We start from the raw sequence: 27001 nt of genomic DNA, 5'->3' as shown, positions 1-27001 counted from the left end.
TATTTTTATTATTTAAAAAATTTAATAAAAATAATTATTATTTTTTTAATAATATTTTATATTATAAATTTAATATAAATTATATTTTATATAAATTTTTTTATTTAATATAATTAAAATTAAATATATTTTTTAATTTAATAATAAAATGTAAATAATAAAATTTTTAATTATTATAAAATAAATAAATATTTTTAATTATTTAAATAGTTTAATTAAGATTTAAAATTATATATATATTTAAGGTATAAAATTTTAATATAAAAATGGAAATATAAGAAATTATAAGTGGTTAAGTTATCCCTAGGTTACGTGGGGCTGACTAATTTAATAAAACGTTATATATAATACTAGAATAAGAGTTCGATAACGCCCCGTTCTTTATTTCGATGATACTAGAAATCACTTCTTAAAAGAGGAAAGTTCAGTTTAGTCAACCATAGAACATATGCAATGCTCGTTAAGCGTCGACACTTGTCGGTGCACCCTTCGTATACGTATGACCAATCGCCAGTTTACGATATGATCAGCCCCTGATATTGCTTCTAAAAATTAAATTATTATCTCATCCTAGGGCTTATGTATGTGTATGGCCTCATCGAGATTCGGATCTCTTAAGTCCCTAAACTCCGCGTGACCGTCAATAATCAGACGGCCGCAATCAATCCGTATGGGTAAATAGGATCCGTTGTTAAATTGTAAATCATATTAAATCTTTAATACTACTTATAATTAGATAGAGTATATTCATTATTTTCCTAATGTTGTTTATATAAGCATCTATTACCTATATCTAGTTTGGTGTGATGGCGACTGGGAATTTAATTAATTACACTAAAAATTTTATATGTTGCATAATAGCATATTTAGATGGTAAAATTTCTATCACGTAGCTATGGTGATTCCGCTTTACGTATTAAAATAATAGATGGTATCCTTTTCCTCGTGTCTAAGCCCTCTCCAATGCAGCCTAATATATATCCCTGAGTAGAGGTTTCGAAAAGAAGTCCGCAGAATTGATGCACCCACTAGAGATTCTTTATAACGAACCTGTTCCTGAGGCGCTCCCCATACTTGATGATGCCTAATGACACGGGGAATAGTGCGACGGCGATGAATCCTAGTGTACTGTTACCCCACCCGATACCCAGTTTGTCGTACATCGGTAGTCCAGCCAGTGGGAGTACGGCACCAGCTAAAGATCGAACGATCGTATTGCACGCTATAGCGGAGGCGGCGTAAATGGTGAAGGCGTCGACCAGATATAATTGAACAACCATAAAGACGATTATGTTTCCGATACCGACAATAGCTGTTCCGATGATAGGGACAATCCAATGGACCCTATATTCAGCTGTCCACCCGTAGATAAATAAACCTGCGGGAATTAGAAGGGCTCCCACAGGGAGCAACGGTAAGCGATATTCTGGCTTCATGCCAGCTTTAGGTTCGCCAGTAGCTTGGGCTATCGCATCGGCTTCCGCAGCTTTCTTCCGGATGTATCTATCCGATGTAGCGCTGAAAAGAAAGATACCAATCAGACTGCCCACTCCAAGTCCAATAAACGCCAATCCAACAGTGCTTGTTGAGAAGCCGTAGTATCCCTGGAACACCTCGGTCATAGTTGTAAACATTAGATAGAGATAGCCGTATGTCACGGCCATGTAAAGCGACGTGATGGCGATGACTGGAGAAAGGAACAGCATCTTGAAGGGGCGAATGATACCTCGCTTAAAGTAGTCCCTAGGCGACAAACCGGCATCGAGTTTCGATCGAAGTAACTCATTTCCGGTCTCCTTACGCAACTTGATCGTCTTCTTCTGAAGAATTACGGGGGCGTAACTCTCCTTAACGGAGAAGAGCATAAGAATAGCAAGAAACCCACCAATAATGGCCAAAAGCCAGAACGACCACCTCCAACCCTCAGCATCCGATAGAAAACCTCCAGCAACGGGTCCGACGATAGGGCCTAGAAGCGGACCGATACTGAAAACAGCCATTGCGGCCCCTCGCTTCTCTTGCGTGATCATATCAGCAATGGTGCCGCCGCCATTCGTAATCGCGACGGAACCGAAGACGCCAGCAAAAAATCGGAAGATGATGAGAGCGTTTAACGTTGGAGAAAGCGCACATCCGACCTGGAAGGCGATGAATCCTAGGTTTCCGATGTGGTAAAGGATTACTCGACCATATATCTCGGACAACGGCGCAAACAACATAGGACCCGCTGCGAAGCCCAACACGTACACCGAGACCACGAACGCGGCGATTTCTAAGGACGTCGAATGAAACTCGGCTACCACCTGAGGAACGCCGGGTGCGAATATGGCTATGCGATGGTTAATGCTTATCCAATATGTACACGAAAACGAATGCGACATGTAGAGAAGACTTACATGATGCTAAGGGAGAAACGAAAGTCATGGCACTGATTAGTCCGCAGTTGACAACCTTCCTCCACGTCGGCCAATTATAAGGATTCTCTACGTCGTCGGGTCCGGTCCACCAGACAATGTTAGGATCACTATCGCTATCTTCGCCATCGTTGCTGCTTGATGCCGTTTCTCCAGGCGCTTGCGCTTTCTCGACATCGCGGTCTGCCCGACTCTTCTTACTAGCGAAGGAGTTTCGCCTCCGCTCGGCTTTCGATCGTTGTCGCCTAAGCTCCTCTTGCTCGTCGAGCACAAAACCCTGGCTCGACGGGATATCTGCGTCATGTCCTTCGTCTACCGCCTGGCTTATCTTGCGCTGCAATTGCAGCTGCGCTTCTCCAGACTCATCATCGAGTCCTCCATCTGTGTGCGTTCCAGAAGCAGTTGATGCTGCGCTGGACACCATCGCTGTTTACTGGGGTTTACGTTAACGTCTTGTCTTTTTTAAATAAACAATTTATAATTGATATTCATATAAACATGAGATACGCTAGGGGTTTGCGGATGGATAGCCCTTGACTATAAGTCTCAAAGCTCTCAAACTAGCTAAGTGGGAAAATGCTTACTTGTGCTTGGCTTCTCTTAGATTTCTTGGAGTTCTTGGGCCCTGAGGGGAAGATGGGACCCTAACTAGACTGATCTGCACTGTAACCAAGTCGGCTTGTCGTTGCGTGTCCAATGCCGGGGTGTTAGTTTGCGACTCTAGTTACCTGATATATGACTAGCTTGATGTCGCGCCGCGTTAGGTGATAACCGCTTGGAGTTCTTGCGGGATCTCTCGATCATCTCATCAGTGGGATAAGACACTACAGAAAGAGAAGAGATGGGAAGAAGGGACGAGTGTAGGTTTATCGAACCGAATCCCGGCCATGGTCGGGTTGACTAATTACTGTAAAAGCGATGTCACGCTTTTACCAGTAAAACATTCGATTGGTTCTAGTTGGTGACAACGCCAAGGGTTAAAGGGGAAGATGTCGGTAAGGACTATGCATTTATCGGTCGACCGTCCGACCAGCCGAGTCCGATTTTGTGCAAGGTCGGGGCTCTAGAAATCTTCTAATACATACATACCTTAGATCCTAGCGATCCTAGAGGTATATATTTGGGGCATCCTGGCAGAATGTAGTAGGTAAGGTGGATACGAAACCGACGAAACGAACCCCAATGTTCCCATCATTCCATTATTACCCGTTGAGTGCCAATGAGATTGATTGGTGGGCGGTTGTTAGTTGAAGAATCAAGCGCAAAAATCGGCAAGCAATCATTTTGTTCTGAATATTGCCAATTTGCGGTCTATACCGGAAGGTCGTCCAGGCATACTGCCCGTGCACGCGTCCGTGTCCGAGTTCGCATCTTTTGCTATCCATATTCAACTTCACGATCCTCGACAGTTTCGTCACTGCAATCAATGGTGGTTCAGCCGTCCTACACTGCACATCATCAGCTTACACAACAGCTCGTAAAGATCCGAACTCGATCCGAGCATAAAAAAAAGGGTAAGCTGAAGGTTACAAAGCAGGTAATAATATCCGCGGCTAAGAATCTTCAAGAGCAGGGTTTAATTGCCCCAACTTCCCATTTAAGGTATCACGGCAAATGCGAGACCCGTTTATTGGCACCTACACCTTTACATACGCTTGCTTCGGCATAACGTGTAAGCGCGAAATACCAACGATGGTAAAGTTGTACCTGCGGATACACATATTGATCTAAATAAAACTAAATAAATCGGCTTAGTATATACATCAGGTACGCATATTCTCACAGCTTCGCAATCCTTCCCAGCTGATTCTATGAGCATGACTGCCTAACATAGCTTCCACGCGATACATCGTCCGTTTTACAGCTGTTCCTATTTTGCGTTGGTCTTATGTTGGCCCCATGCAAAACCTAACGTTGTGTCGGAGATATATAGGAGATATAGGGCACCACTCCACATTTAAGTCCGGAGATCGGTGGCTTGTACTACCGTCAGCGGGTGGGAACGGATATTGCGAAGACTCCGGCCCGCGCCCTATGTCCGGCATCATCCGAGCCAGTATCCACCAATCCTCTCCGGCTTCCATCTTTTTAAAGAAGGGTGTATGAGAGCACTTCCCGAACAGAAACTAAGTTTTAAAGCCATAATACAGCCCCAAACTGCTTAGGATTCGTAGTTACCTTGTCTTCAAATATAAGGTAAAGTACCCTATTAATAACTTTACATACGACATTGTTTGAGGGGAGCAATATTCCTATGTAGCCAAGGATGACGTAGAAGTACTGGGACTCCTGTGTGATCACCAATATAATGGCACCCGTTACCTTAAGTACTTATGCGCGATTCATCGGGGGTTGAAGTTGGCCTTAAGAGAATCCCTAGCTTAGCAATTCGCTATGTGAGATTGTAACTGGAGTCGCTGACATGCGACCAATTATATACAGCTCACCCAACCTTGAGTACACATAGCTCGTGATAATTTTCAGAAGGCATTGAGACCTTCATGCGCAAGAAGTCCTACAGTCGGAATTTATAGCAATGCCTCGAAACCCGCTTATACCTCTCAGTCGACCGATAAGAAGTCCTATTATGAGATGAGATGGATTACCCGAAGTGGGGGTTGAAGACCCCATCGAAATGGAATAGTAAAGCTACGAGCGGAGAGGGCCATGGAAAATAACCGTATAAGAAATATGGCAAGAGAACGCTCTTGAAATGCGCTCATGATAGAAATACACTCGAATTCTCATTTATAAACGGGTTCAGTATTGATAATTTAACTTCAATCATTGGCAACAGGAAGCAAGAAGCAATCTCAGGAACCGACTCAAATGGCGACAGAAAGATCAGAAACAAACGTAAGTATATGCCTCCATTATACCACAATTATCAATAAACTAATTCCTTACTCAGAAATCCCCTGATACCAATGGCCTTCATGTCGCCATCGTCGGTGCAGGAATAGGCGGTCTAGCTTGCGCGATAGCATGTCGTCGAGCGAACCCGCCCCTCCAAGTCACCGTTCTTGAGCGCACGCCCGAAATCCTCACCATCGGTGCTGGGATCCACATTCCGCCGAATGCCTGCCGGGTTCTGACTCGCTTCGGACTTCTCGAAAAACTCAAGCAGGCCGGCGGATACCAGGTGGAGGATTTCACGCTAAGGAGATATGAGAATGGCCAGATCCTTGCTGAGAAGCCGCTCAAGGATAGGATGGAGACGGAGTATGGGGCACAATGGATGTAAGAGCAGATAAGAGACATCGTAACCCCCAATTACCAGCTTGTTAAGAAGAGAGAACGCTGACTGGATGATTGGATCCGAAAAAAAGAGCAATACATAGGGGAGACTATCAGAACGTACTACTTAAGGAGGCTCGAGCTGTTGGGGCAGTTGTGTTGACGAGCGCAGACGTGATTGGCATCAACCTTGCTTCTAACGGCTCTCAGAACTTGTTACTAAAGGATGGAAGGCAGATTAGCGCAGATGTAGTAATCGGCGCGGATGGTATGTCGAACCTGTTCTCCAAGAAGCCCATCCATATTACGAAAACTAAACCCATTGGATAGGGCTGTGGTCTTTAACCCGAGAGATCGTCTTGGGACGGCCCTTTCCGCCAACAGAAACGGGGGATCTTGCATATCGTGGCACTTTCACGCGCGAACAGCTGAAAGGGCTTAATAACGAACGAATGGATAAGCTGCTGGAGCAGTCGAATATACAAGTATGGCTCGGACCTGGAAGACATGCCGTTTTCTATCCTCTAAGGAATCATACAGAATACAATCTTGTCTTGATGTAATCCCCCTTACGAAACTTTAGAGCGGTAGAGTTACTGATTACTTATAGAGCCGCGGACGATCTACCTAGCGGCGTGCGTACCTCAGAAGGCAGTCTGGCGGAAATGGCAGCCAACTTTGAAGGATGGGATCCAATGTATTTGCCTTCTCCTAACCCCTTAATTCTGGGAGTATAGCTAAGATCTATCTAGTCTCAACGAAATCATTTCATGTCTGAAGACCGCATTGAAATGGAAGCTCCTCCACTTCAAAGAGCTTGACCAATGGACTAAGGTATGGAAGCATAATAAAGCCTGGGGCCCTAAAGTGAATACGTATTTCTATTTTTCTAACTTCAAATAGGGTACAATCGCTCTATTAGGAGATGCCTCGCATCCAACACTACCATATCAGGGCCAAGGTGCCGCCATGGCCGTCGAAGACGGTGCTATCCTTGGCCTGCTTCTAGACAAGTTCCAAAGCGCAGGTATCCCATCAAACCAAGTAGAGAAAAACGAGAAACTAGCGAGTCTTTTCCGCCTGTATGAAGGTCTACGCAAGAAGCGGACGGAAGTTAACGTGGCCGGTGCGGTGCATACCCGCCATTACTACCACTTGGCTGATGGCCCGGAGCAAGAGGCGCGCGACAAGGAGTTGGCTGGGCTGCCTAGCGGGGAGTGGAAGGGACCATGCTCGTTTAATTGGGGAGATGCTGAGTATCAACGGAGCTTGCTCGGATTTGATGTTCTTGCTGATACGGAAAGGAGATTTGACGAGTGGTTGGGAGATGTTTAATAGGGGTAAGATTATAGCATTAGCAAATTTTAAGTAGGCGCCGATATGTAAGGAATATCTGAGGTAGATATCTCAGTTAGTATAATCTAGTAGAGTCCACAACCGAGGGGTAATAAATGATGCATACCTAGGTATTTAGCTATTCACGTTGTTAAATCATTTCCTCACGAGTATCCGGCTGTAGGGTTTCACGTACAACCAAGGCTTCTCAAGTGGGAATGCGGCGAAAAGCTACAGTATTGGAATATAATAAAGCTGTCTAGGATAACATGAAAGGTGCTATACTGGAACTTCTTTATTTCCGCTAGAGGCGCATAATCACGATGCTCAAGAAGTAAATTTCTAGGAGATCGCATCGACACGGACTTTCTTCCCATGTAAAACCCCGCCAATAAGTTCCATCGTAGATATTCCACACCAAATACCATGTTCCCAACGAGGCAAAGACAACGATAAAAAATTTCCTTCTCTTTTTCCTTGAAATAGTTTCATTTAGATGAGGTAATTATAGTCTTCTCTACCACTGGATATATAAGGTCGTACATAGCTTATCCCACGGTCGGCACTCGCGTGTAATAACACTTGTAAAGTCAATGTTCAGTTCTATGTAGTCCATAATTTCTTTGCGAGTATCGGGGTAGACGAGAAATAAATACCTCCAACCATGCTTCAGAATGATTTTACCAACTATTATGCTCGTAGTTTATGCATTGAAAGTAGACTTTGTTGGCTTCCATAGTACTTATAATATCAGGTAATGCTAACTAAGCCATTACCAAATTATCTTTATAGTCTTGTGACAAATGACAAATGCGAGATGTTTAAGTGGTCCCGGTAGCGTAATAGGTACCCCTGGGAAATGCATGCACCTATGGAGTCTTACTTGATGCTTACCGGAAGCTTACCCATACCGCCGGTAGGGGTTTAGAATCCCGGGGTGGGTCCGACCCGAGAGTTTGGTTGGATTAATTGCGCTGTCAAAGGTGTAAGTATCCGCAAGTGGGTTATTTCTCCTCCAGCGGAATACCCGATCGGTTCGTTTGCGGGCCAGGTAAAAGCCGAGATGGAGTAGCTTAGCTTATGGCATCCCCGAGCGACATTACATAGCGCTTAGTTAATGGAGATGAAGAATAAGAATGGAGAGGGAGCTTAACGGTCTCTTAAATGCTCTGGAGTTGATTGATAACTTATTTTAACGTAGATATAGTTTATCGACGCTGCTTCATTTTCTTGTTTCGTTACATATACACGTATAGCAGCACTAACACGCAAACTCATCAACCATGGCCGGATCAAATGGGACGTCCGGTGGCTCACCGTTCTTCTTACTACACGTAGACTATCTCATCATAGGAACCGGACCTGCGGGTGGCGCCTTGGCAGCCTTCATGGCTTCATATGGTAAGAGCGAGAAAGAATGGGAACTTTGCGTATTTTCATGATGTCCTTGCAATAAGAATTATTAGTATCTAATGTGAAATTTCTCTTAGGCATGAAGGGTCTCATTGTAAGCCAAGATCCGAGCAATGCTGATACGCCGAGGGCTCATATCACCAATATGGCTGCATTGGGTATGATGGAGACCCCGAGAAGCTTGAAATTCAAGCTAATGATAATACAGACTCTCTCCGGGATATTGGGCTCGATAAAGAATGCTATAAGGCGGGAACACAGAATGATTCCATGCTACACACTCGCTGGTCTAATACCATGGCCGGCCAGGAGTATGGTCGAATATATTCTTGGGGAAATGACCCGAAGCGAAAGGTATGGCCTGGCCGGTTGCACATTTCTATCTCTCATCCTTTGGCGGTAGTCTGACATTTTTCGTGATCAAGGGGGAATATGAGCTCGCGAGCCCGTCAGAAATGTTGGACCTACCTCAGACTTTGCTAGAGCCGATATTGATGCGATACGCGACGCTTAACGGCTTTAAATGCCGGTGGGACACCGAGTTCGTATCATTCGAACAGGACGAAAAAGGAGTAACCACAATATTGTTGGATAAGCTCTCCAAGACCACGTTTCAAGTTCGCTCCAAGTACCTCTTCGGCGCCGACGGGGCGCGAAGCAAGATCGTGCAGCAAGCCCAGATTCCCCTGATACGGCGTCCGGGCGGAGGGTTCGCAGTAAATGTGCTAATCCAGGCAGACATGTCGCATCTCATGGAGCATCGCAAGGGTAACCTTCACTGGATTTTACAGCCCAATCTCGAGACCCCTGAGTGGGGCTGGATTGGATGCATGAGGATGGTTAAGCCGTGGTACGAATGGTTATGCATTATATTTCCTACTCCCAATGCGCCGAGGGAGGTAAGGTCGAATGAAGAATACATGAAACGTGTTCGTGAAATGATCGGGGACGATTCGGTTGAAGTCAAAATATTGGGCGTGTCTACCTGGGCTATTAACGAGACCGCTGCAGAGTACTACTCAAAGGGCAACGTGTCAGTATAACTTGAAATTCTCTACCCCCCCTTAAAGTGGCTTCGCTGACATGGCTGCGAGTTGAATAGGTTTTGCCTAGGTGATGCAGTACACCGGCATCCACCGAATCACGGTTTAGGGTCAAATACTTGCATTCAAGATGCACATAACCTTGCGTGGAAGATCAACTTCGTGGACAAAGGTATGTGCGAAGAAAAGCAAAGCTCTCCTTGCAAAGCACGTATTGACAAGATGTTCGTGCAGGGTTAGCAGGAAGAGAGCTATTGGAGACTTACAGCATAGAGCGTCAACCAGTTGGACTGGATGTAGTTACCCAGTAAGTTCATCATGCATCAGGATTACGGCCAGGACTAGTGAAGACTACACATACTAACGACGTATTAATAGGGCAAATGATGCTCTAAGGAACCACAGGAATATCTGGGAAGCCCTCGGCAACATAGAGCCGACCGTAGAAGCTCGCGTGAAGGCCCACGACGAGATCTATGCGGACTCACCAGAAGGAAGTGCTCGTCGGGAAAGGCTGGCTAAATCATTCCGGGCAAATGACAAGGAGGAACACGGTCTCGGCGTCGAGATGAACCAGCGCTACGTCTCGTCGGCAGTGTACCAAGCGGATCAAGGCGCAGCGCCGGCTTTCGCCAGAAATCCGCTAGAGCACTACCATCCCACCACGTATCCCGGGGCGCGTCTACCGCACGCGTGGCTGGGAAACCACACGCCGTCCAAGTACATCTCCACCATCGACTTAGCCGGAAAGGGGCAATTTACGCTGTTTACGGGCATCGGCGGTCAGCATTGGAAGAAGGTGGCAGAGCAGCTCTCTTCCGAGCTCGGGGTACCTATCAAGGCTTATTCCATTGGGTACGGACAAGATTACAAGGACGTGTATCTCGACTGGGCGGGTATCAGGGGCGTTGGGGAGTCTGGCTGTGTGCTTGTGAGGCCGGACTACTTTGTGGCTTGGAGGAGTCCGAAGTGGGAAGAGGACTCGCCTTCGAAGTTGAAGCAGGTGTTGAAATCTGTGCTGTCGCTTCATTGATAGCGCTTGCTCAACATTTTTTGTACATTATAGGTAAATCACAAATAGCTTACCTAAAGGTATGGTTCTCCAAATTGTACCGTCTACCTACATAGAAGTGAATCGGCTCAGACCCCTGAAAAGGCATTGTGGAATTAGTTGGGGCTGGGGTAAGATCGACGATGCATTAGGGGAACCCCATCGCGGGAATTTACCCCGCCCCTTATTTTCTTGGAAGACTTTGTTCAACGTAGTGTAGTTAATTCCAAATAAAATAGGCTTCTTCGAAAGCAAATGGGAGTTTAGATCTGTTAAGCCCGGAACTAAAAGGTTCATAGAATCCATCCCTCGAAGAAGCTCTAGCCTCTTTATACGTACCGTCGGATGTTGATATGTGTTTTATAAACGGGTATTGTGTATTGCTTAACCTGGGCTTATGAATATTCACTCGTTTCTCTCTTGGATGATAGCTTATGATTCATTCAGTCGAACGCCTCTATGATATATATATATATAGGTAGGTAGGTACCTACCTAGGTATCTACCTAGTAATTCGACGAGACTGGCCACCTTGTCCCATTAGCTCAAACGTTTAAACCTTAAACCTTATACCCCACTGTGGGTATAACGTTACACAAACGCGCGAGCTGTGGGTTCGAGGCCCAGTCAGTCTTTTCATTTTTTCATTTTTTTCAAAATCTGCCCCACTTATCTCAAAATTTGGACCAATCAGAGGCCTTAAACCCAAGAACGTTCTGTTTTACAGAACGGTTCCAACATTAGAACGATTCTAACGTCAAGAACGAAAGCTCCTTACAGGGTGGTCCTAATATACAGAACGTTTTGAATTTTTAGAATGGTTCTGAGTAACCCCCCCCCTCCGCTATGGTAGGTAGTAATGATCAAATCTCAAAAACTTAGTCAATTCCTCCGTCGTCCTCCTCCAACGTCTTCCCTCCCGCAACTACCTTCTCCGCCGACTGCAGCACATACAGCATCCTAGCCCAACTGTCCTTACTAGTATTATGCCACGCGTGATTCGTCCCGCGCTGCACGGCCACATCCCCTCTCTTCAACAGCCTAGTCTCGCCCGAGTCCAGCACCAGCTCGACTTCGCCCTCTAACACGACGCCGAAGTCGCAAGACGGCGTACGGTGCATGGGCGACGAGTAGTCGGGTGGGAAGTCTACTGTCCGACACGCCGTTCCGCCTGGGATGCTGATGGCTGGCGTGTTGGTCAAGTAGTTTTGATATGTCTTTATGTCTTTGCCATCAGCCATTGACACGGGGAAGCCTTCTGTTGTGTACATGAGGCTGAATGACATGTCCCCGCCTAGGACCTGGCGAACGGGTGCCTGTTCTGGTACGGCATCGCTGAATACTGCTTTCCCAGAGTCGTCGTGTGTGGTGATGAAGCGCGAGTGTGCGCGAAGATTATTAGGGGGGTATGTTGACGACATAATGAAGGACCTTAGAAACTCCTTTGGTAGATAGTATTATCCCTCTTTACAAAGTTGGCGACTGTGAAATGGGTTTCTCTTATATAGCAGTAGATATAATATAGTAGGTACCTAGTTATCTCGAGCAATGAATATTCAAGGATCTATGAAAGGTACCTACCTAATATAATTCCTTGAAATGGAGGCGACATCGGCATAATATACCAACACATAAACGCACTTTCTAGGTTACATATCTGTCTCTATAAAGTACCTACCTAACCTAGCATACCTCTCTACCATTCTCACAATGCGGGGATGAGGGGCAACAGGATCCAATTGTCGTACTCCGGACCAAAATGGATAGTGTTGAGCCCCTCCAATCGATCTCGCGGCCGATCCTCCTCGGAATTATGCTCGAACAACCCCGCCCCCTGCGTATCTCCCGACGAGACTTCCAGCACCAACCGATGGCCCTTACTAACGACCACGTTGGTCGGCCACACCTCCACGTCCACCGCGTACACTACTCCGCTCTCCACGGGCAGCACGTCCGTCGAGCGATATTCCCGATGGGGGTGCCAAGCCCGATGCCGAGGATGGCCGTCGGCTACTTTTCTGAGACTTATCCGTAGCCAGCCCTTGGTCACGGGCACTGGGTCGCCTGCCGTGCCTGTGTAGAAGATTTCGTTGCCCTGCGTGTCTAGGTGTCGCAGGGTGACGAAGAGGTCGATTTCCGAGGGATTCGTATTTTTCTCTGGTAGACTTGACGCCGACACGTTCAAGTGGACTACTACGTGGCCTGTAAACTCGGTCTCTTCGGCGAAAGGCGCCGTTGTGAACTGGACAGTCTGAGGGTCTTTTAGAGTACTTGGCGCTCGGTAAGAGATAGAGCTCTCAGGACGCGATGGAGATGAAAGAGCTATGGCTTCGCTCAGCTGCTTATCCGCGGTGAGGAAATACTTGGTGTACTTCGTCCTCGGGATAGGCCACTCTTCCTCGTAGCGAATGGGATACTGTTTTTCAGCCTCTGGGTTATTATACCCGACGTTCCCTTTCCGTAGGACTAGGCCAACCTTAGGGGCAGCACCCGTTGACCATCCTTCCGTGTCGTGTCCCTTCAGGAATGCATCTAAAAAGCTTTTTTGCATTTCGACGTTTTCCTTGGAGTAGAACGGTAGGTCATGGCGCCCGGTGATAAGTCTCAGATACTTGTGCTGAGAACCAGCGTTTAGGTAACCTTCTACATTTCCGCGTAGATGCAGCAAGATGCCTCCCCAGTTTCCGACCGACAGGACCGGCACTTTAATGTCATTCATGTTGTAGTCTTTCGAGGCATAATATTCTTCGTCTAGAAAGCGGTGCGCCACGTTATCTTCATTTTGGTCACGACGATTAGCACGTAGCTCCTCTTCGGATAAATCTCCTTCGATCGTATCATAACCCCAATTTCGAGCAGCTCTTCCAGGGCGTCCATACTGATTTGTGACAACCTAAGAAGCCTGGTTAAAAACAATATTCCCCAGGTAATAGCACTTTCCTAGCACATTTACTAACCTGTCTGTTCCACCAAAATCTAATAAAGGTATTGGAAAGAATACCTCCATGTCTGCAACGGTCGCGATAATAGTCCGACATGCCCTCCCAGGGGATGATGCAGGCAAGTCCTTTAGGTTGGCGGGCTGCCACTCTCCACTGGCTCCCCGCATAGTAACTCACGCCGAGCAAGCCAACTTTGCCGGATGACCACGGCTGAGACGCTGCCCACTCGACAACGTCGAAGAATGCCTCGCTTGTACCGCGGGACATGGTATCGAGCACACCGGGGGACTGACCGGTACCGCGCTCGTCTGCCCTAACCACAGCATAGCCGTTCCTAGTCCAGAACCCCGGGTCCGGAGTCTCCCACGAAGAGTGCGCCGAGTGATGTTCTTCGGGCACTTCAGAGAATGAGGCAGGATGAAATCTATGACGGTGAGTACCTATATTTATACAGTGTGGAAAGTCCCATCACTTACACACTGTAATGGACATCTTTGCCGTACGGACCATAGGTTACTAAAACAGGATACTTTGCAGACTCATCTTTGGGACGGTAGACGTTGCATCTGACCAAGCCTTTGCCGCCCTTCAAAGGTACGGAGACGTTCTCCTCATAGATGTAGTCAAACGAGGCCCGATCCTCCTTGCGGAGATCTCGATATGTTTGCGACATCTTTAAGGGTTGTCGGGTTTGATCAATGTCACTGACAGGCCTTAGAGGATTGACCATACGTTCGTGTATATATTCAATAAATCTACTCTGATGATATCGCCGCCGGGAAGCTTGGCAGTTGCAAATGAGGTAGATAATCGTGTCGAGAGCAAATTCCCGTCCTTTACGCCGTGGCTTGAGATAACAGAGGGGCCTCCACTCGGCAATTTTCTTGGAGGCTGTATAGCGTCGCTATTCTATCGGAATGAGTATGGTAGGGTTCAGTAATTCCGTCAATTCATGTTAAATCCGGCTAATTCTGATGTCTAGGATTATTTATCGTCTACATCTTAATAGTAGGAGAGCTTTTCCGTAAATACTTAGTCTTTCTTATAATTCCTACACTCCCAATCTTTAACAGTTTAATGGGCTCGGTAGCTCAAATTAACAATATTTTTACAACTAGCTACCTCCTCAGATGATCGATGGTATTTCTGGGTCCGAAGGGTATTCTAGTATTGACTGGTACGACAGGAATGAATCGATATATCTCCTTAATTATTCTCAAGAACAGACCCTTTTCAAATAAGGAACTGCGCATGTTTACATGGTGGTGACCTCTCTTCCGAAAATTCTTGGGACATATTTTTATTCCCCACCATGGTATGTATTTGGCGCCTTAAGCATCTTCAAGCTGACTTTCTATCTTAACGACTCGGACATATTCCTCTGACGCCGTTCACCCTACCTTTCACTAGGGAGGAGTTCACAGAGGGCAGTTCCTAGAATTTTGGACACGGGAACTTTCAACCTGAACAACAGCTGCGAGCCGGTCTCTATTGCAGGAGGATTAGCCGAGCCAGTTCCTCGCCCATCCAATATCAGCTCTCCCCACCATACGACCAGTGTCGCAAAGTAAATACATAGCGGCAAGTGCGGAGCTTCAGAAAGTCGGGGCTTATCTTTTTCAGATGAAGTATGGCGGCGAGGTGTCGTCATAGATTCCTGTGCGATACGAAGAGTTGTCTTGGCATGCCACTGAGCTACGTTAAAGTGGTGACTATCTCGCCATGTCCTGATTGAGTCCAGAGGTCCTCCTTCTTGGAGAGGTTTCGAGGCTTGTAAGGCTACTTGGGTAAGACGCTGTAGATGATTTAGATTAGAATGAAGTGACACTTGCGTAAGGTGATATAGCAGCATTTGAGATACTTCGAGTTGGGATGGGCATTCCGTCTCGATTTCTTTTTCTTGAATCCATCGATTTAGCGCCAGCTCGACGAACTCTAGCCTCCATAGAGGAGGATGTGAAGAGTTTTCTGTGTTCTGTGGGCTTGCCATCCAGCTGTAGCATATAATAGTCACTAGACGATCCATGTCTGTTGCTGGAACGCCAAGTATATAGCCGTCACTTGAAGTAGAAACCAGCCCACCCGTAGGAAGGGACCGAAATCCAAGAGCTTTGCCAGCCACGTGTAAATCGAGTTGAGTTTCTCCTATAAATGACGGTGGCCTCTGTAGCAACAGCACCCTGTAACAGTCGAGGATACGAACCGCTTCCAAAAGCAGTCTTGCTTGACGCCGCTGGTCTAAGGGGGCATCGCGCGGCAAGGAGCTTATGCAAGAGCTAATTGCATTCAATTTACTCGCATGGAAGACCTCGATGAACTCATAGGCTCGTTTGTCCCCACTGCACAGCTCGTAGATCTCCAGTAGGATGAACGTCTTGGCGATGCTTAATGATGTATCAAAGTCTATGGGGTCTTCCAGAAGAAGATATTTCTCAAAAAGTAGCCGGCGAGAGTCGTTGAATAACATCTTGGCGACTTTCATGCTGGCATATGCAGTACAATAGAGACCACCAACAGCAGCCATAGAAAGGCAGAGCTCTACCGGGGTATCATAATTCGCATCGAAATCAGAAAATATAGCAAACGTGCTTGAAATGTGTGTCTTGGAAACATTAAGAAGGATGTTAAGGACATCTTTATCGTAAACGTAGAGTTGTGGTGGAGCAGAATACCAAGAACGTCTCTGTTCCTCTCGAGAAGGAGATGTTGCTCGTGATCGCCTCTGAAAGTGATCTTTCATCATCTCAACAGCGCCGTCCATAGAAGGATCAGAATCGATGTTGGATGATAGGGAGTCCAGTGGCCATGTGTCATCTGTTGCGGAGAATTCGTTAAGGTCATCCAACCAATTCCCTAGGTCCTACGAAGTAGTCGAAAGTGTTAGCATTGGCAAAGGTGATTGATAAAGGGACACGTGACTAACGAGTTGAGGGAGTATATTGTCCATCATGTCCGCGTCGCCGCATATTTGGTCAATTGGTATTGATTCGCTTGGGAACGGAGCGTGTATTGAGAAATTTCCCGTCGTCTCTGGAGTCATCCATTGGTCCATGCCTAATGATGTTAAATCTGTAGCACCCGGATATGCGCCATCGTCATCTCTAGTGTCCGGTACGCCAATTCCAGGAATTCCGGGCATAAGATTGGATCGGACCAGGGGTAACTCAAGGTTGTCCGGCACCCAAGGCTGGGAAACCGGAGGCACGCCGGAATTATCTGCTTCTTTTTCACGGATAATTTCTTGACTTGGGGAAATAAGTACGGGATTGCGAGGTCTACCGGGCGGCCTGCTAGAGCTCGAGACTGTGCAAGGCAGCATCTTGGCGCGACATGCTTCACATGGCCGGACATTGTTGCACTTCAGCTTTCGCTTTCGACATTGGTCGCATGCTAACTTTGAACGTTCTCTTTCTTTAGGTTTACACCTCTCGACTGGAGGCTGTGAGAGAGGATCCGAAGATTCTGACGGCGATCCATTCTCGGGATGAATCTTCTTGATATGTTTCGCCCTAACATCGGCGCGATGAAACCCGATTTTACAGTGAGGGCAGCGAAATGGTCGCTCACCTGTGTCTGCCCGTGGCCACGCGTGTCAGCGAACTCGCTCTTTAGAGGCAGCTATACACAACGACTCACGAGTTCTGTGGTGTCGAATAAGATGCTCATTTCGCGCGAAGGAACGCCCGCAGATATCGCACTGCGCCATCACAGACACGAGTTTGAGCAGCTCGGCTTCATAGATGTGCGTAGGATTTATCCCATTCAATACAATAGGCTTTTTTTATTATTATACCTCGAAGATGTCCCGCACAAAAACAGGTCTAGACAAAAGCTAGGTAGTTAAATAATCTGGGGAACTGAGACTAATATCTTAACAGGGGACAGAGAATATAAACAGGGCTTATCTCCGCAGTTGTCGCGAATGCTATGTTGCTTTATGTTAACAGGGATTAGAATTAGTTCCACTGGGCTCATCTTAGAGGCTGAGAGGGCGCAGACTACCACTTCTAATTCCAAGAGTTCTTAAGGACTGCTTATTCTTACTTACCTTTCTTACATAGGATAATAAGTCGTTACTAATATAACAGCGATGTGGTTATATGCTGTATTTTATTATGTAGATATTTTTTAAACCTGTATTAGTTGGCGCTGTTCGCTACCCCCTTGTTTCTTAATTTTTGCTTTCAGGGTTGAAGAAACGGATACCCATCATATAAACTACCAACATACATAGTAGGCGGGACTACCCTACCTTTACACTATTTACACTATTCTTCATAGCCTATATCTAAGCCACATACCGTAAGCTCACCGCTTTCTCTTTTCACTGTAAGACAGGCAAGTATTCCAAATCATATTGTACAAGTGACACTTTGATTACATACCTGTTATAAGCCACGTAATGTTAGCATGACATATAACATCCGACTTGCTAAAGTTGAAGATTGATATTCTTAGTCCAACTTTGGTCTAATTTTTAAACACTCTCTAGGTATCCAATGAAATCTACTAAAGCTTCCCCGCGCCTGACCCCTCGTCGCCCTAATCCCTACTGTCTTTAATTTGTCTTGGTTGCTACATAGTAGTTGATGATTAAGATCAGCACCCGGCGCCTTGCACCAAATTTACCCCATCTCGGGTATTATGAATTACCTAAGGTAAGCCAAGTCCTACCTTAAAGATAATACTAGCCCCTATTATTGAATTGAAAATACTCAACTTCATAATCTTTTCAACTTAAGCCAATAACTAACTTCGGACATGGTAACCAGCGCGCAGAGTTCGAGCTGGCCCGGAGAGCGTGACCCTTCTCATCAGGATGTCGCCTCGGCCAGTGAACGCCCTGATCCCACTCTCCTATCCGACTTTAAGAGAGCCTTGCTAGCTAGTAGCGATGCGATTGGAACAGAGAAACTCTTCCACATGGACCTTAGGAACCATATTTATGTACCTACCTAACCTATCTATAATATATATCCTAGTTACTATCATTTCGTACGTCGATTCCTAACAGAAATAGGAGACTCCGACGAAGAAGTACACGTACCCCGTAGCTCTCCTATCACGCTTTCCGAGATTGCCAGCAGATGACCGTCTGTCCCATTTATCTCGGGCTTTTTATAATGGCTGTTTAGACCATGTCTTCTTTAGACAACTTCCCGTGTCGGCCGTAGCCCGGGAACCACTTGCCCCGCCCTTACGATTTGCTATCGCTTGTCTTGGCTCGGTGTGTAGCGGTGGTGATGCCGAAGAAGGTCGGAGCATCTATCAGGCTGGTGCAAGTCTCTGGCCAGTTATGGTGGAAGTAGATAATGGGCTTGCCAGATCAATTGAAATGCTTTTAGCGGTGGGTAATTCTTTCAGATTCCTGGAGCTCATCTACTCACGTGGCTACAGGCTGCTCTTCTCATACCATATGGTGTACTAGCCGCTGAGGAACCTCTTCAGAGAAGATCCGCGCTTATTATATCTTCATCTCTAACAGTGAGTACAGGACTAGATCACATGGTTAACTTAGCTCATCTCCCGCTTTTAGATTGCTCGTCGTATGCAGTTGCATAATCCAGGACGGTTAGATCCAGGCATTCAACAGCGAATATTATCATATAGGTACGCCGCTTGCGACTGCTGATATGTGCGCCTGTAACTGATGATACTACTCGAGAAAAGTCCTATGCTTTGGTTACTTTGGTTATGGGACGTTCTGCAGGCCGTTCACTCAAACTTGTCCCTGAATTTCTCGCCTGACGAAATATCGACGAATATGCCTTCCTCGAACATTCCGTTTCAGGACGTCTACCGGAATCTCCTACAGGGTCCTAGCGTAGAGGGTCAAACCCTTCTCTCGACAATGGGCGCCAGTTCGAGGGAGCAAGCTATCCTCCTACTTCTTGCTATCCTCTCCGACTCTATTACCCTACGTCGGACCCTTGGAAGCGCTGCCAATGTCATTAACTCGGTTCAAATAACCTCGTATAAACACAACCCTTTTGTCCCCCTTTCCGCCCATACGGAACTCGAGCGTATGCAAAGTCGGCTTTCTAAAGCACTGGATCAATGGTATATTAATTTCAGTGGTTCCATGAGCCCTGATGTGATAGCATTCTTCCATTACTGCAGACTATATCTCTCCTGTCCGGAAATTTCCAGTCTTTCACGACTGGCCCAATATGATATATCATCGAACCAACACCAGATCCTGGCTAGCGCTGCGGCTGCTACGAATACTATCGATATATCGAGCCAGTCACTAGATCATGCCTGGGCCTTACTCGACGTCGTAGCCGCATGCCAAAAATCAGACGGAATCTTGTGTCAAGCTTGGATGCCAATAATTGTATTCCACGCTGCCCTTGTGGTCTGGGCGAAAGTCAGCTTCAGTACAGGGGGCGACAGGGATACATACGGGAGTAGAAGGGTATTGCTGGCATTCAAGATGGAGCTTGAGACTATGCATTGGCCATGTTGCACCAAGATGGCGATGACTCTGCAGAGATTAATGTCTGCATAAGTTAGTGAAAGGATTGTATTAACTACCTCCTAACCTAGATACCTGTCGAACAAACCGCTATACCACTAAAAGGTTATTTGGTAATAGATTTTATTCTATTATGTTTTATATATCGGACAGATAGTCATATCTGACAATACCCTCACTATCCCCTCATACCATAATAACTTGAGAGATACACTACATTGTCGGAACGGATCACTTTGATTCACGCAAATAGACCTTTATTGCCATTTCCTCGCGGTGCCTTCGGCGCATCCTTCCAGTACGTGATTGTCCGCGTATTCGTGTAGTACTTCAGTCCGAGCGGCCCCAGCTCGCCGCCAATACCGCTCTGCTTGTGCGCACCGAATAGCGCGACCGGGTCCAGTTTCAATCCGCTATTGACCCAGACGCTCCCAGTCTCAAGACTTTCGGAAAGTTGCCAAGCGCGTTTCTCGTCACGGCAGTAAATTGTAGCCCCTAGACCCGTAGGAGTGTCGTTTACGCGATCTATCACCTCCTTATCGTCACGCCAAGTCAACACCGGGACGATAGGCCCAAAGGGCTCCTCCTGCACGATGCGCGACTTTTCCGGCGGGTTGGCCACGATGGCCGGTGCTATGAAATACCCCGGTCTGTTGTCGTCCACAGACACTTTGCTACCGCCGCCAACGGCAAAGTTGAACCCCTGCTTTTCGCACTCGTCGTAGATCGATTTGACTTTTTCGAACTGCATCTTGTTCTGGATTGGGCTGCAGAAGCCCTCACCTGGCTTGTAACCCTTCACAATCTCTACAAGATGCTCCATAAACTCGTCGTAGACGGACTCGTGGACGTAAATGCGCTTTGTAGCCATGCAAATCTGACCGGAGTGTGCGAATGTCGCCATTGCTACTAGCTGCGCCGCCTCAAGGACGTCAAAGTCCTCGGTTATTACCGCTGCATCATTACCACCCCTAATAACCCGTCAGCGTTCGTTACATATTGCTAAGTTGACTTCAGCAATAGGATAGCATACAGTTCCAAGTTTACCCTTTTCAACGTTTCAGATGCCACAGCCATAATCTTCTTGCCGGTAGCCGTAGACCCGGTAAATGAAATCTTGTGGATTCCAGGATGTCTCGTCATCCAAGGGCCGAGGTTATCGTCACCCCCTAGAGCCTGTACCACGCCAGGTGGAAGAACCTCAGCCGCGATTTCGGCTATCTTGAGAGCGGTATAAGGCGTGAAAGGACTGTAAGCCGTTAGACATGAATCTTAAGTCAACTTCCCGGTTCGGTACTCACGAAGGCTTCAGTATGACTGTGCAACCAGTTGCTAGCGCTGGAGCAATCTTGAGAATGGCTAGCTGGAAGGGATAGTTCCATGGCGTAATTCCTGCGACTACACCAATAGGTACATGTTGGACAACAATTCGTACGTCCTCTGTATCTTTCAAGAGCTGATCGGGAACCGACCAATCCGCTGCAAGTAGTCAGGTCTCGAAGTCTAACGCTGAGGTTGAGCGGAAAACTTACCATGCCGTCTCATAGTATTGATACCCATCACAACCTCCGACTCCGCAAAGGATACCTAACGCGGGGAGTTAGCGCATGTAGAGGTAGTAATATTGGAGAACCCCATACCGATTTGCCGCTTTCCTTGCCAAGTAATTCGATCAGCTCATCCTTGTGCTTCTCTAGGCCATCAGCGAGACCTTTCATGAACCGGGATCTTTCGTGCTGCTGTAGCGAAGACCATTTCTTGAAGGCACTATTAGCGGCCACCACAGCTTCATTGAGGTCATCCTCTGTGGCTATTGGAGCCCCCCAAAGAGCTTTTCCTGTGCTTGGATCGATCCCATGATATGTCTTGTCACTTAGCGCCCTTGAATTGTTGACAATCTGTTGAATGTTAGATCCAGATCCAAAGTAATGCTTCGAATTCGCATTCAGGTGACTTACGTTATAAAACTTGTCGAAAGATATTATGCCCTCCATCGAATGCGAGTTTTTCCAATGTGTTGCTAAATTTCCTAATAGATATAGATTGAGTTAGGTAGCTACGTAACTTGAAGCGCGTTATGTCTGGTTCGATAAAACGTTAGAGATGAGACGGCTTTAAATGGATTCCTCTTCTTTCATATAGCCAGTACATATCATCTTCCAGTATTCCAAATACTCGGCTTCAAGACAACCGCCACGGGGCTGAGGCACCGAAATTACCGAAATGGAGTAAGTCCGGTCCGTCAACCAAAGCCCGTCAGCTCCCCGCTCGCATCCTATGAATGCAAATTTCTCCACAATCTTACGGAACCTCAAGTGAGACTCGAAGGTCGAGACAATTAATTCCCATATACGTCATCCGTACGTTTGCCAAGATATATCTAGGACTCCCCATCACGGATTGTCAGCCGGCTGGCCTATATCCTGGGTTATGCCTTCTTCATCATCGTGGAACCGTGGTAGAGCGTAAGGTGTGTCAAGTGAGTCAGATGCCGCTGATCGGAGTTAAGGGACCATTCGCCGCCAAGAGATGGATACGGCAATCCCTTCATTCCTGGCTTGAGTGGTCATGACACATGGGATTGTACCCGGTTATCCCGAGGCGTGAATACTCCTTAGCTAAGATACATATATAGGTAACTATAGGACCTCAGTAGATACTACTTAGCTTGGAGGGCAATGCTTTATTGCTTCGTACCATAGTAGTTAATAAGGCTACCTAAGTGTTATCGTCGTATCTAACTAATATATATGATTGGTTATTTCCTGAACCCCTTTTCTTGAGAGGTAGGTATGTACCTATCTAAACAGTCTACGTCTGCATAGATGTAGAATTCGATGCATTAATGCCACTTCACTGGGACAGGAGGACCCCAGATGGAAGCTGCAGCTCCCGCAAGCCTCGATGTTGGTGTGTCTTGATTAACCACATCACCATCTGCGTAGTGCTCTACTATAAAACCCGTAGAATCATACCAATAGTCAAAGACCTGCGATCCCATAATATGTCTCCCTACACCCCACATTAGCCTATAGCCTTTATCTTGAAGCCATTCGTGGCCCATCATCTGCGTGTCTATATCCTCTACCTCAAACGACGAGTGGTGAACGGTTGTTCCCTTGCCATTTTCGTGGTGAGCTGCCACTAGTAGGCAGTGATGGTCTGAGTATTCGGGGCCGAGATCAAGGTGGAAGAAGTTCATAATCTCCTCGGACGGGTCCCCAGGTACGTGAACGATATCAGTCGACTTGAAGTTGAAGTGAGTAGAGTACCAAGCACAAGTCTTAGTGTAGTTATCGGTCATATAGCCGAAGTGACCGAGCTTGTGGATCTTGGCTGGACCACTGTCCAAGCGATTGAAAACACCTATTTCGAAGAAAATGTTAATATACCTTAGCCGTAGGGTCGCATCTCACTAGAAAGACCATTTACAAGAGATCTCTAGCTTACCTTTTCTCGCTTTCATTATGGCTCCGTTCACATTCGGTTGTCCACTAACAACATTTGACAGCCCCCTATCCGGCACGACTCTGTCCTTCTGGTCATATACAACTTGAATTTCAAACCCGTTCACGTCAGGAACGCTAACCATCTTCCCTCCACCTGGTCGCTTCGAGATATCCTTCAGTTGAGCTTTTTCCAATCCGCATGCCCTTTCGAAGTCCTCCTTAGTCCGCGCTGTGAATCCGGCTCCAAGGAACCTCTTAGCTTGGCCTGTGGGCGCCTGGCGAGCGACATAGACATATGGATCCGGTCCATAGCCCCGCAGAAAGAGATTCCCGTCTTCATCAGTGACACCCGTAGACTCGAAGCCGAAGTCATCGGCGAACGCCAAGAATTTCGTAAGGTCCGGGTGCTCGTAAATTACGTACGAGATGCGGCCAAGGTTGACTTTCTCAGAAACGGCCATCTTCAATCAGTTTATGCTGTAAGGATATAGAGCCTTAACTTGCCAATTGTCACTCTGATAGGGCAACAATAGTATTAATATTGTTTTATATCATACATCTACCGGAGATTTCGGCGTTGCGAGCCCCCGCCTCGGGAGTATTGTTCAACTAGCTATTAGATTGGAAATTGCCGAACGACCTCCACCCCATGTCTGGCGATAAACCTATATCTTTCATATCATCATCTTCATGGAGTCAAGTTCCTTGCGAATATCCGATCACAAAACCCATTCGAATGAAACGAGGTGACGCGTCTATGATTGATGGTAAACCATGGGCAGACCCGTGTTCGGTGCCGATCATGTACGCGTTCTACGGCACCCCGTACCGAACCGGCCGGATCTCGCGGTCTTGCAATTTATCAACTTTGCACCTCGGTCATTTCTATGGGTCGGTCGAGCAGGGATCGGTCCGGGACCGATCGAGATCCAAAGTTTAAAATGTGTTCCGGTAATAATATACGAACTTGACACTTAAAGTGAATATTGCCAGTTAAGATATCTTTTGCTCCAAATACTCCTATTATTTCTAATTAATATTGCACAATTATTAGCACGTCTTTATACTCTAATCCACTTCCCCCTTGTGCCGGTCACGGAGAGGTTTTCATATGACAAAGACATGAACTGCGGTGCTTTAAGTCGATATGTCAGTTCAATATTAAAATCATTAAGAGATATAAAAAGGGGTATCACAGGTATATCAGAAGAAAAAGAAGCAAAATATATAATTGCAGTAGCTGGGAAATCATTCTAGAGTATACTACACAGTTAATGTTTCTATATTTCCTTTGAATAGTCCTACGAATCAGAGTCAACAGATGCCAGATTCGACCAGGGAACTCTGGCGGAATACCAGGGTTACATTGAGCTTGAGTATACCTAGATGCCTACCTTAGGGTTGTAAGAAAGGAATTGACATTGTGAATAGTAATAGTAGAGGCCATAAATACGTCCCCCAACGCGTCTTTCGCTATAGTTGTGAGAGCCACGAGCATTTCAGAACTACTTCAACGGCACGGGCGCAAGCCACGAGCTCGCCAAGAGCTATCGAGAAAATATCCCTTACGCCCTTAAGACGTTTAATTTGCCCAACGTGATCACGTATCTAGATGTCGGCAATAGTGACTCAATGGATTGGGACCTCAAACGAAACGTTACCGCTAAGGAGGTCATAGACATCTACAACGCTGGAGGAAACCCGTCTTAATTCAGGGGCTTCGCGACTAACGTAGCAAACTTCAATTCCTGGTATGGTTATTTAGACCGATACCATATATATTCCGGTTGCTATATAGCTGTGAGGAGAATTTGGCTCATTTTAAGGGACCTTTTATCCGGCGAATTCGTCACCGGCGACGATTCACGATACATCAGGCCACAGAACGAGCAGCATTTCATCGGCATCCTCTCCGACGCTCTGCAGAAGAACGGCCTCCCCACAAGCGCGACACATGCAATCATGGATACCAGTTGAAATGGCGTGTTTGGGCTGAGTTATACTTGGGATGACCGGTGTAATATCAACGGCGCCGGTTTCGGAATCCGGTCCACGTCGCAGACGGATGACGAGAAGCTCGACGCGTTCGTATGGGTGAAGCATCCCGGAGAATCAGACGGAACGAGTGATTCTCCCGAGCCCGGATACGATATATTCTGCGGGAAGGACGATGCACTGAAGCCTTCTCCGGGTGTAGGGCTATGGCACCAGGATTTTTTTGAAATGCCGGTCTGCAACGCTGACCCTTCTTTGTAACTAGGTACCTACATAGGGAATAGCCAACCTCCAAGGACCTTACGAATCACTTATTAGGTACACTTCGATCAATACATAGTTTCCTGGAGCAGATTGGCCTCTAGGTACGAAGTATGTATGTCTGAATGGATTACGACAACATCCTAGAGTTAAACTAAACGTGAAGAAGAGCTACTCTACGATGAAGATCCAGGTATGTAGAACTTGGGCTTTTAATAACAATAGTATATTGGCTGTTGCTTGTGACCTTTCTGTGATGGATCTAAGCTAATAGTGGCCTTGCGTACAGCGTTGAAGGCCATAGGAGCTCATTGTATGAGTACTTCTCGCCAAATATATGATACGGCGGAGTCGATATAATCTGATTTCACTTAGTGAAAATATACGGGATAGTGTTCATTGATACCAGTTCTTTAAGTCCCGGGTGGCAGTTTGGGCTCTCCCAGTATGCTAAAGCCTTGTGCCGTTCTCTTTCTTTTCCAACGCGGGTGTCTGGCTCTCCTAAGAGGTAATCGCGGTTTTTGATTGCAAGCATTGTTTTATCCCACCGTTCTATCGTTTTAGTGTCGACGGTAGCTAGGCCACGGGGCCACATCTCTCGTTTGACGAAAGCGTCATAGTATTCCTGAACTGTGAATGGTACCAGGTTATCGGTGAAGTAAGTGTCTAGTAACTAACGAATGACACTGACATCGCGTGGTATGAGCACAAAGGGCTTGGTAGACCATGGCTGTTGTTGTTTAGAGTGCTCTGGCATTGTAGATAGTAGCTCGAGTAGATACATCACATTGCTGTTGGTAGCAGGGCCGGTACTTGCCCACATTTCCAGCGCCATGTCAGTTGCATCGGGATTCCTTCTCGAGATCAAGACATCTGCAATGCCTGCTGCCAAGGGTCCTAGTGGCTCTATATCTGCCCCCAATCGACAGAGTACTGTTTTCTGGAGGACGTATCGTAAGATGTCGACGTTTCCTTCCCAAATAGGGTGTGGAAGGAGTTGGTTTAGTTCCTTCATAACTGGGGATTTACATTCACTGTGAATTCGTAAACCCCAAGTCGTCAAGTCCCACGGGCTACATCCGAAGAGATGCAGCATAAGTTTCCAGAATGATTGCCAGTAATAGCAACTAGCCTCTTGCAGTAGACCTTGACTATAGAGTAGGGTTAATATATCATCGACATGCTTTCCGACCCCTTGGTATTGTTCCCGAAGAAACTCTTCGAATCCCTCGGCAGATATTCCTTTCCTGTATATTACCACTGGAAGTGAGTTGGCTTGGTTCGCCATTGTTGTGCAGGACTCCTTGTGCTGCTAAAATAGTACCTGTGACGAACCTATACTTAGGTACGTTTAAGTATAGTACTGGTTGGGTCTTGAATCTC

General features: G+C 46.5%; 9 protein-coding genes across 9 annotated transcripts; 3 read left to right on the top strand and 6 right to left on the bottom strand.

Annotated features, from left to right (window-relative positions):
• Nucleotides 1–729: 729 nt before the first annotated feature.
• On the bottom strand, nt 730–3572 carry F5Y00DRAFT_246676 (bicyclomycin resistance protein). Its single transcript, XM_048009195.1, has 2 exons — nt 2397–3572; nt 730–2329 (listed from the first exon to the last, which is right to left on the bottom strand). The coding sequence occupies exons 1-2, from the start codon at nt 2836–2838 to the stop codon at nt 1029–1031; spliced, it is 1743 nt and encodes a 580-aa protein (XP_047861268.1). The 5' UTR covers nt 2839–3572; the 3' UTR covers nt 730–1028.
• Nucleotides 3573–5243: 1671 nt separating this feature from the next.
• F5Y00DRAFT_272998 (putative salicylate hydroxylase) lies at nt 5244–7128 on the top strand (the record flags this gene model as incomplete). The annotated part of the gene is made up of 7 exons (XM_048013092.1): nt 5244–5270; nt 5326–5654; nt 5756–5919; nt 5982–6210; nt 6262–6348; nt 6404–6485; nt 6555–7128. The coding sequence occupies 7 exons, from the start codon at nt 5244–5246 to the stop codon at nt 6984–6986; spliced, it is 1350 nt and encodes a 449-aa protein (XP_047861267.1). The 3' UTR covers nt 6987–7128.
• A 1141-nt stretch (nt 7129–8269) lies between these two features.
• On the top strand, nt 8270–10590 carry F5Y00DRAFT_272996 (FAD binding domain-containing protein; the record flags this gene model as incomplete). The annotated part of the gene is made up of 7 exons (XM_048013091.1): nt 8270–8387; nt 8477–8557; nt 8608–8753; nt 8825–9432; nt 9502–9614; nt 9677–9749; nt 9821–10590. 7 exons carry the CDS (start codon nt 8270–8272, stop codon nt 10473–10475), a joined length of 1794 nt encoding a protein of 597 aa, XP_047861266.1. The 3' UTR covers nt 10476–10590.
• Nucleotides 10591–11371: 781 nt separating this feature from the next.
• On the bottom strand, nt 11372–14108 carry F5Y00DRAFT_255411 (putative acyl esterase; the record flags this gene model as incomplete). The annotated part of the gene is made up of 4 exons (XM_048010290.1): nt 11372–11924; nt 12203–13386; nt 13451–13859; nt 13912–14108. The coding sequence occupies 4 exons, from the start codon at nt 14106–14108 to the stop codon at nt 11372–11374; spliced, it is 2343 nt and encodes a 780-aa protein (XP_047861265.1).
• A 592-nt stretch (nt 14109–14700) lies between these two features.
• Nucleotides 14701–17267, bottom strand: F5Y00DRAFT_272988 (uncharacterized protein). Its single transcript, XM_048013090.1, has 3 exons — nt 17072–17267; nt 16359–17008; nt 14701–16295 (listed from the first exon to the last, which is right to left on the bottom strand). Exons 1-3 carry the CDS (start codon nt 17139–17141, stop codon nt 14832–14834), a joined length of 2184 nt encoding a protein of 727 aa, XP_047861264.1. The 5' UTR covers nt 17142–17267; the 3' UTR covers nt 14701–14831.
• A 643-nt stretch (nt 17268–17910) lies between these two features.
• Nucleotides 17911–20019, top strand: F5Y00DRAFT_246641 (uncharacterized protein). The gene is made up of 6 exons (XM_048009194.1): nt 17911–18093; nt 18208–18382; nt 18459–18782; nt 18833–18919; nt 18972–19045; nt 19106–20019. The coding sequence occupies exons 1-6, from the start codon at nt 18080–18082 to the stop codon at nt 19944–19946; spliced, it is 1515 nt and encodes a 504-aa protein (XP_047861263.1). The 5' UTR covers nt 17911–18079; the 3' UTR covers nt 19947–20019.
• A 135-nt stretch (nt 20020–20154) lies between these two features.
• F5Y00DRAFT_272983 (betaine aldehyde dehydrogenase) lies at nt 20155–21907 on the bottom strand (the record flags this gene model as incomplete). The annotated part of the gene is made up of 6 exons (XM_048013089.1): nt 20155–20884; nt 20947–21162; nt 21215–21392; nt 21446–21500; nt 21554–21811; nt 21872–21907. The coding sequence occupies 6 exons, from the start codon at nt 21905–21907 to the stop codon at nt 20155–20157; spliced, it is 1473 nt and encodes a 490-aa protein (XP_047861262.1).
• An 848-nt stretch (nt 21908–22755) lies between these two features.
• Nucleotides 22756–23823, bottom strand: F5Y00DRAFT_255408 (glyoxalase family protein; the record flags this gene model as incomplete). Its single annotated transcript, XM_048010289.1, has 2 exons — nt 22756–23279; nt 23364–23823. 2 exons carry the CDS (start codon nt 23821–23823, stop codon nt 22756–22758), a joined length of 984 nt encoding a protein of 327 aa, XP_047861261.1.
• A 2162-nt stretch (nt 23824–25985) lies between these two features.
• Nucleotides 25986–26906, bottom strand: F5Y00DRAFT_265734 (uncharacterized protein; the record flags this gene model as incomplete). The annotated part of the gene is made up of 2 exons (XM_048011832.1): nt 25986–26248; nt 26297–26906. 2 exons carry the CDS (start codon nt 26904–26906, stop codon nt 25986–25988), a joined length of 873 nt encoding a protein of 290 aa, XP_047861260.1.
• Between the last annotated feature and the right edge of the window lie 95 nt (nt 26907–27001).

Source organism: Daldinia vernicosa, assembly GCF_022497035.1.
Source record: "Daldinia vernicosa strain CBS 139.73 unplaced genomic scaffold F5Y00scaffold_58, whole genome shotgun sequence".
Taxonomy (NCBI): domain Eukaryota; kingdom Fungi; phylum Ascomycota; class Sordariomycetes; order Xylariales; family Hypoxylaceae; genus Daldinia; species Daldinia vernicosa.
This window is presented reverse-complemented; position numbering and strand designations above follow the sequence as displayed.

Bases quoted from the DNA above. Each gene is read 5' to 3' on its own strand.
- F5Y00DRAFT_246676 (XM_048009195.1), bottom strand. From the start codon at position 2,838: ATGGTGTCCAGCGCAGCATCAACTGCTTCTGGAACGCACACAGATGGA. The intron at 2,330-2,396 runs GTAAGTCTTCTC...ACCATCGCATAG, and splicing joins CGTTTCTCCCTTAGCATCAT to CCATATTCGCACCCGGCGTT.
- F5Y00DRAFT_272988 (XM_048013090.1), bottom strand. From the start codon at position 17,141: ATGGCGCAGTGCGATATCTGCGGGCGTTCCTTCGCGCGAAATGAGCAT. The intron at 17,009-17,071 runs GTGAGTCGTTGT...GGCCACGGGCAG, and splicing joins TATTCGACACCACAGAACTC to ACACAGGTGAGCGACCATTT. The intron at 16,296-16,358 runs GTTAGTCACGTG...ACTACTTCGTAG, and splicing joins ACAATATACTCCCTCAACTC to GACCTAGGGAATTGGTTGGA.
- F5Y00DRAFT_246641 (XM_048009194.1), top strand. The intron at 18,783-18,832 runs GTGGGTAATTCT...ACGTGGCTACAG, and splicing joins CAATTGAAATGCTTTTAGCG to GCTGCTCTTCTCATACCATA. The intron at 19,046-19,105 runs GTACGCCGCTTG...ACTCGAGAAAAG, and splicing joins CAGCGAATATTATCATATAG to TCCTATGCTTTGGTTACTTT.